This window comes from Crocodylus siamensis, chromosome 9 (assembly GCF_052110815.1).
Source record: "Crocodylus siamensis isolate JL-2025a chromosome 9, ASM5211081v1, whole genome shotgun sequence".
NCBI lineage: Eukaryota > Metazoa > Chordata > Crocodylia > Crocodylidae > Crocodylus > Crocodylus siamensis.
In genome coordinates, this window is record NC_143403.1 from 14907383 (window position 1) to 14916417 (window position 9035).

The 9035-nt window shown below is 41.3% G+C and overlaps 1 protein-coding gene across 1 annotated transcript; it reads left to right on the plus strand.

The window, feature by feature from the left end:
* The first annotated feature begins 4292 nt into the window (after positions 1 to 4292).
* Positions 4293 to 8737, plus strand: LOC149857128 (chemokine-like factor). The gene is made up of 4 exons (XM_090062332.1): positions 4293 to 4407; positions 5220 to 5378; positions 5909 to 6004; positions 8323 to 8737. The coding sequence occupies exons 1-4, from the start codon at positions 4345 to 4347 to the stop codon at positions 8422 to 8424; spliced, it is 420 nt and encodes a 139-aa protein (XP_089918458.1). The 5' UTR covers positions 4293 to 4344; the 3' UTR covers positions 8425 to 8737.
* The last annotated feature ends 298 nt before the right edge of the window (positions 8738 to 9035 follow it).

Here is a 9035-nt window from a genome sequence, read left to right on the forward strand (position 1 = left end):
ATCCTGCAACCATCACACCAAGACCTTGACATGTTCACCTAGACAAGAGTATGGCGGCTGCCCAAGACCTACCATCTCTGCATTAGAGCATTGAAACAGAATCCAAGTCCAGACAGTCAGTGCCAGAGAGCAACAGATAAGAACTACTAGTGACTGTCTAGCACCTCAGAGCAGGTGCATTTTTGTCATGGTGATGTCCCTTAGCCTTTCTCCAACCAAGTACCCACAAGGCAGGGGGCTAGGGTTTTGAGGTGCCCTATACTTACCTTATTATGGAGGTTGCAACTTTGTGGTATTTTGTAGGAGCTACCCCACCACATTGTCTTCAGCCCCTCCAGTCATGCAGTTTGCAGTCATACCCAGGACCAGTAAGGAATGTAATATATTCATAATGGGAGACCAGCATGGCAGAGATCTATCACAAGCCTTTAGTGACTATTTTAAAAAATGACATGCCTCCCAGATCACAAACTGTTATTTCAGTTACAACTATATGATTTGGAATTAAAATAACAACCTGGAAATTTTTTTGTGGTATGCTTTCTAGAGCATATGACAGAATTAAAATACCCAGTATGGAGTCAGATACAGAGCATCTGAAACTTGCTTATAAAGATAGTCCCTTGCATCAAATAATACACAGCTAGTAATAGTGGAGGCCACAGCACAGGATAAAACTTTACAGAAAACAAGCTATGTATGAATGCTGGACAGTCTACGTAGCACCTGCCTAGGCCATGCAACCATTTTCAAGGTCAACCATATGCTCCTTGTACAATTTTGTTTAATGGTATTAAATTGATTATTCCCGAAGTTGTGTAACAAGGAATGTTGAGCCGGATGGATGAAGGACACGTAGGAATAGACATATGCAAAAGTCAAGGAAAAACTGAATACTAGCCCCACATGAATGCTGAGGTAGAGCAGTTTATCAGACTGTGCAATACCTGAGCAAAAAACACAGAAAATGTCAAATTAAGCAACCTATGCTTGTAAGAGCTAAAACTCAAAAGCCATGGTCCAAAGTTAGCATCAATCCTTTTGTGTATTCAGACCAGAATTGTGTACTGTTCTGGATTATTATTCCCATTATCTGGAAACTGCAATACTGGATAATTAAATGGCCAGATGTGTCATCACACACATCAAATCAATATTTGCCAGGCATACCTGAAGTGGTCATCATGACTAATAAAGGGCCACAATTTGATACCTACAAATTAAAAAGGTTTGCCAAATACTGTAATTTAAAACATACTCTCTCTAGCCCATTTTATCTATAGTCACATAGCTTAGTGGAAAATGGTGTTAAAATCTTAAAGAACTTAGCTACTTAAAAATGATGGCAGCTCAAATCCAGATCCCTTCCAGGCTCTGCTGAAGTACAGAACATTGCCTTTATAAGAAGGGTTCTCACCACCAGAACTGTTGTTCAACAGAGAACCAGAACTGAACTACTGGAGCAGAGATGGGGTGCATGCAAATGATCAAATTCTCTAGAGGCTATGAGAAAGAAACAAACAGAAGAGGTACTACGACAGAGAGATGCATGACTTGCCACTTTTGCAGTCACATGATAATGTACAGATCTGTGATAGCAAAACGTGTACAAAAGGCAGTAGTTTCACAAGAGGTGACTTCTTGTTCATAGGATGTCACTGGAGACAGACTTAAGAGAAGCAGAAAATTGCTAGAACATCTTCCATTGAATAAGAAGGAAAGAGAGCAGAGTACAGCAGCTCCAGGACCTTAAACGAGGAGCTCTTGGCCATCAGAGACATTACCAGGGATCACTACGTGGAAGTGGCTCTTGTCAATTCCCAAAATAAATGTGATCTGTTTGCAGAAAAAGAGAAATTTTGGGATACCAGCCCTTTAAGTGGCTTGTAGTCCCTAACCCTATTTGTTAAATAGATATGGCTGTGGGAGTTGCTTATATAGAAGTCATATGATGGAGTCATTTCCCAATTATATCCCTCTCTCTTAGTTTATAGCACAACTCATCTGTTTCTGAAAGCCTGAGCGTGGCCCCTCTGCTGAAGTCACAAATAACTCAGCCATAGTAGTAAACACCATTAAAAGGAAGAGAATACATAAGTCATGTTAAAAATAGGATGTTTTTATTTTTCTAAGTCTGTTAAATTGTCTTAGAGCAACTTTGAATAATTTTGCACTTGGTCAAAATTTGAAAAGTTATACATTTGCAAAGCAAATGGCCTGCACTACAGTCACTACTTAGCACTACTCAGCTACAGAACTGACATTTGCTTTTCATAATTCCTCTTTTGTTTGTTTACTTTTTGAGTCTCAGTTAAAACAAATTGACCAGTGTCGCATGTGTGTATCAATGTCCATGTTCTAGTTATCTCCTACAGTAGCACCAATGCCAAAATGTTTGACTGGAAGTCCCTGCAGGGGATATTGGGTTTTATTTAAATGTTTCCAGGTCACCTCTTTTTGCCTTTGAATTGAATTTCTATACCTGATAAATACTAACAAGGTTAAAGTTAATTATTTATTCCCAGTTTCAGGATCCTAATTCAAAAGTTCCTGGTTCCTTGTTTAAATAATTAATCTTTTTTAGAAATCCATAATATACCTTAAAATATTATATATTTCACTATTTTGTGATAATCACTAAAATGAAGTGGAATAAAATATTGAAAAACAAGCTCTGCAATCATACAGTAAAATATATATATAATAACATTGATTTTGATACAGAACAAAATACTTCTTGGGTCATCCAAAATGACATGTCCCTGAAACCTTTCCAGTGACATACTACCTCTTGACATCATTCCACTAGATACATAGCACTTGCAGTAAGGAACGATACATTCACTGTATGTCAGCAATACAGTGAATGGGCCACCCTGAATGGCACATCACTGTGATCAGAGGAGTCTCACAAAGGAGCTGGGATGGAGAGATTTCTCACCTAATGCTTTATTTTTCAGTTCCATGTAGTCACATGTCACCACCCTCCCCCCGCCCAACTCCATTCAACTATTAACAAATGTCTTAAATAAGGAACCAGTATTTGACCAAATCCATCTCAAAACTTTGTAAGTGCACATCAGAGTGACTGAGGGAATCTGGGGAAGAAGCAGAGATAGTGTATTGCTTGAGCCAGTATGTTTTTCTTGAATAATATACTGCCACTTACCCAGGTCCCAACCCCTGATTTCTTTACATGTTGCAGTAAGGCCTGGATTTCATCTGCATGTTAATGATAATGTATGTTTTAGGTCACCTCTCATTAAGTGTCTCCGTGTCCATTTTACATCCTTCAGATATACTTGCAACATACTACATCTTTCCTGGAACTAATAACAATGTTTTGTTTTGTTTTGTTTTGTTTTACACTCTTGTTTCCTCTGCGGCTTACCTGAAACCAAATCTGCCTCCAGCCAAAATGTTGTCTTCTCAGAACTGGGCAGCTCTCTGCCCAAGCTGTTTCAGAGGAGCTGAAATGACTTGTCACTTGGGGACACTTATAACAGATTTGGTCATTGACATTCAATACATCCGAGTTCCTCGATTCAAATGCCGGACATACAGTGGAAGGAATGGGGAGGTCTTGTAAGAACATGTCACTAAAAAACTTAGCTTTGAGCAGGAAAGCACCCAATTCCAGCTCCTTTTGGAGAGTCCCTGTTCGTAGCGCTGTCTCTCTCCAGGTGTCTGGTCACTGACATCTATCCTAAGAGGTTTTTAAGACCTGGATAGAGAAAACTGTGGCTGGGATAACAGAGTTGGGGGTGGTCTTGCTTTGCACAGGGTGACCTCCTGAGGCCTCTTCCACCCCTCCTTTTGTATGATTCAGTCAAATCCAGCTCCTTATTCAAGAGCTTTGTGGATGGTTGGTTAGACTTTGAGGTAAGGGTTACATGCGGCAGCACATCGCTGAAAAGCAAAGCTCTCTGTTATGTTTCTCGAGTGAAAACGCAGAGCTGGCCTTTTTCAAAGGGCGGCCTCCAGTCCAGACTGAAGCAGGGCCTGTCCCCGGCCCTTCAGGGGAGCAGCCCTTCACACCGCGGCACCCTGACAGGGGACTGGATAGGGGTGTCGGCGGGGAAAGCCCTGGTCTTTACCCCAGCGCCGGCAGCAGTGGAGCGGTGCCACGGGGCAGAATCTGAATTCGCTCCGATTCACCATCCGTCATTCACACGGATTCACGGTTCACAACGCACCGATTCGGCGGGGCGGGGCGGGGGCGAGGCCAGAGGGGCGGGGCCCGGCGAGAAGCCGTTGGGTCCCCGGCCCTCTGGCCCCGCCCCCCAGCGGGTGAGGGGCGGGGCTAGGGCCATAACGGCCTCTGGCGCTTCCGCGCAGCGCGCGATGGCGGAGCTGCGCTGGGAGTACGCCCGTTCCCTACGGGGCGCCCTCAAGATTGCCCGCCTGGTACGAGCAGCTGAGGTTGAGGGGAAGTGTCCTGCGGGGGCCCGAGGCACGAGTGGGCCTGACGGGGCGGGCAGCTGCCAGCGCCGTCCAGTAGGGGGCGCCTGGGGCCTTGTGGAGGCGGTGTGGGCCGAGGGCCGTGGGCAGGACTCGCTGGGGGACCCCGAGGCTCTGGGGACCCCGCGCAGCGACCTGGGAGGCGTAAACGGCAGAAGTGCCCCTCGCACGTTGGGGGGAGAGCGTCTTGCACCCCATGCTCCGCTCCGTCTGGGCCCCGCACCTCGAGCAGGAGGCAGTGGCTTGGAAAGAGTCGGGCAGGATGTGACCAAGATGATTTTGAGGCCTGGCCGGCGAGGTTGGGGGATAAGCGACAAAGACAGGGTTGTTTGGGAGTGGGGATAAGTCTTCAAATATGTGAAAGGCAGTTTTGGTGAGGAGGGAGGAAGATTGTCGTTCCTTTGCGGCTGTAGGGGACGGGACTCAGCGTGGCGGGCGCGGAGGACGTTTGGGTTGGAGACGAGAGGGAGCGCATTGACTCTGGAGGTGGTTGCGGGCTGGAGCAGGCCCCCGGGAGAAGTTGCGGGCTCACAACATTGTCAAGAGCAAGCTAGACAGTCTGCTGGGACAGCTTTAGTCAGGGCGAAGTAGCTGGAAGATCCAGTTTTAAAGTGACCCGAGTGTTACGTTATTCCTTTCATTTTGGGGGGAGTGGCTCGTTTCATGAAAAAGTTGTGTAGTACTGTATTTGCACTAAATGGTAACGTTTTGATCATACAGTAAAATGACACCTATAAATACGCTCTTTATTCTTCCAGATTGTTGCTTTTGTAGCATTCCTGTGTTTTGTTATCTCAAGATCCCAGGAAGCATATTTCGTGCTTGCGATCATGGACGTTATCATCACTTTGCTGTTCTTTCTGCTCTACTTACTAAAGTTTGATAGAAAAATGAAATTTGTGTTTTGTCCCTTAGTTGTAAGTATTGATTTGTATCTTTTAAATCAAAAGTATGCGTATGTATTTATGCATAAAAAAAACAAGCCTTGTGCTCACACGTAATATTCATACGTCAATCTTAAGGTTGTTTCTTTTATGGTAAGATGCAAATAGATCTCCCTCAGCAAAATATACAGTCGTGTTTAAGTTAATCATTTGAATTGCCTTCATTTATCAGTTTGCTTTTGTTTTAAATGTAACTACTTTCTTAAACAATGCAGCAGATTTCAGCTGCATATACCACATCAGATAAACCCAGAGGATTATTTTAGGAATGTGAGTTTAGCATCAAACCACTAGGTGTCACTCTAGATCAGATTAGGATAATTGCCTCATGTTATCCCTTTCTGAAGTAAAATAGTTTTGCTCTTCATAATGAAACCATGTAAATGGTTTCTAACATGATAAATATTGGGTCCTTTCAGGAAACAAAGCAAAGTGACGCATTTTACACATTTCAGTAGTTAGTCATGTAATTGAAACTAAGTTGTTTCGTAATGCTTTTTCAGGATGTTTTCAACTCGTTGATTGCAGCGTTGTTCTTCTTGGTTGTGAGCCTGTTCGCAATAATAACCAAGAGCAATGTAGGAACCTTGGTTGGAGGAGTAAGTAGAAGAATTACTTGAAAAATTAAGAGAAATGGTTTGAATGCTGTTACTGTTCTATGATGTCCTAGATTTCTAATTACATCCCTTGACAGTACAATACAGTTGAAACCCAACACTAGACATACACTGATTTTTAGTTTTTCATATTAATCCCTAGTGTATTATAGCTAAAAAACTAATTCAGAGACTAGAACAGTTCCAGAGCTCCTTCTACATACAGTGGAATACTGGAAATGGAAATAATTAAAAAAAAAAAATTGTTCAAGTTGCAGTTTCTTAGTAGTCAGCGATTGGTAATTATTAACATTTCCAGGCTATTTATTATCTGTAATTTTAAGTATGAGGAAAAAGGAATCGGCACAAAAGATGAGCTAGGACTTGTGAGAAATTTGTCTTCTAATTTTTAAATATTCAATTGATGACTAATAAAGGAATAAAAACTACCTTGTTGAGGTATTTTGGCCTCCTGAAAACAAAAAGGTTATTTTTAAGTATGTCAAGCAACAACAGCAACAAAAACCCACTTGGCAACATAAATGGTTCAAACAGCAGGCCATGACCTAGAGTGTTACGGAGCTATCACCTTGTTTCTGTGCTTTCAACTCAAGTAAATTAAAAGGAAGATTTTACTGGTAATCTAAAGCAAGTGATCATTTACTGCAGGATTACAGATCTGTTAGTTTCATCTCCAAGGCAAGGAAATGTGTAGAATTTAAAGGTGAGTTAATAGCCACAATAGCAGAAAATACTGCATATACCCAGGACAGAGGGATTGACCCTATGCCGACCAGCTCTCATAATGCAGGAGGTTAATGCTCAGAATAACAACACTGTGTTTATAGCGGAGGCGGGGGGGAAGTTTTAGAAAAATTGGACAATACAAATTAGGAAAACTGTAAAACTACAGACTGTCACAAGGAAATGGACTTAAAAACAGACAAAGGCTGAGGTAACAAATGTAAAAAGAGAGCAACGATACATGTTTTGCAAAAGGAAACATACTAAGCTTTGCTACAGATGAAAGCAAAATAGTCTAAAATCATCTGCACTTTTCTGTTCATCATCTTTCAGTGTTTAACTATGAAATTAAAGCAGACATTGCTACTCAAAAGAACATATTATTTGGAGGTAGTTGAAGTAACTTCATAGATTAGCAGACAAAACCCGTGGTCTCAAGTCCAAGTAACACAGAGATTGTTAACATATAGTAATAACAAGGTGCCAGCCACCATTGTTTAGGCTTGGTAATCTAAGGGTGGGTTTTGGTTTAGAGTTAACTCAGATGATCAGTAGCTGGATCCAGCAGCCACACTGCAGTCATACTTGAGTTACTGTGTCCTCACTAGTGATTTACTCTCTCTGCATATTGCTGGAAGGATGTCTCATGCTCTTTTATATTAATGGGAGCTAAACTGCTCAGATTCTTTCCCAGAGAAGGGTGGGAAAGTTACCTGATCTTCTGGAGACACAGGGTGAAGGGGAAGTGAGGGAAGTCATAGGTACCAGTCAAGTGATTGGGCCTGATTCCTTGCTACAAACCCAGTGGGTTACCAGGCTGAGTTAAAAATGACACACAGACGGTAGGACATATTCCCAAATCAGGCCAGAGAACTAAGATTTAAAGCATCCTCCATGACTAAACTTGGGTTGGGGTGGGGAAGGGAGGGATAGGAACAGGGCTAGGACCTAAATAAAATATCAATTTGCTTCTCTTTAGAGCATTCATTTTTCTTCCTCTTGCCTTAAATTTTCGAATAAGTTATCATCATGGTTTAATAACGAGTAGTCACATTTATATATTAAGTAAAGAACAATGTCAGTGTTTTCAGTTCAGAACTCATGAAAGAGAAGGATAGCATTTTTTCCCCCCTAGCTCATTTCTATAGACTCCTCAGTTTACTGCTGTCCAAAATTGTTAAGTGCCCTTATTTAGATGCAAGAGGTATGACTCTAGCAGAAAGCATAATCTCGCATAAACCAGCATGTCTAGTTAACCATGGGCATCAAGTCATTTGCTGTACTTCAAGATGACAGCTGAAAGTCAAGCAAGGTCAGGGTTCAGGTGATTGCCAGAGCAGAAAGAGAAAGGTTATAGTATAGTATCTGACTTAAAAATAGGAACCACTTAATTTTTCAGTCATCCCAAATGAAATATTCATACAAAAATAATTAAACCACTGGAATCAAATTGGCAAGCTCTGTATGACACCTGCTGCTGCTTAGGACCAGTGGCGCTGTTTCTGAAAAGTAATGAAAGATAAAATACTCAAAACTAACCAAAGCATTCATCAAAAGAAACTGATTTTTTTTTCCAGATCTTTGGTATTCTGTCATTTTTCCTTTGTATTGCGGATTCGATTTTTCTTTTCAAGAAGATTACATTTAATCAGCCAAGGGGAAGAAATGTTACTAACTGAAAACAGACAACTTACCAGAAACCCAAATTCATGCTCCACTTCAGATGCCTGCTGATCATTAGGACGTGTTTTATCTGTAAGCTATTTTTCCTAACGCATTCAGAAGTTCCTGTGTATTTTTCTAAATGGGTGTACATTTTACAATCTTTAAGTATTTAAGCTTTAATGAGCTTTTTCTATAGCACATACTTTCACCAGTGTTAACTTCAAATTATTATTGTGTTCATTTTCGTAACTGGATTACATGTTCACTTTTGAAAGATCTTTGACACAGAAGTGTTCTTTCTACAATAAAATTGAAAATGAAAACGGATCTACATGGTTTTTAGTGGACAAGTAGTAACCATACCCCATGTCAAAATATTTTTCAGTTGAAATATATGTTCCCTACTCATGCAAAATATATTTAAGAACAGATCTTTACCCACTTTGTCATGTTGAATAGTCCGTTATTCTACGGGTGGGTGTATGGAAATCAGTGGGATCATTTGTAAGAAAAGGCATTAACTGAAAGTTATCAGAATCTGACTTTTATAATTGTTCTTTAACCTGGTCCCAGTTTAGTGCTGTGCAACTCAAAAATGTCTCACTTCCCTTTCTTAATTAAACAT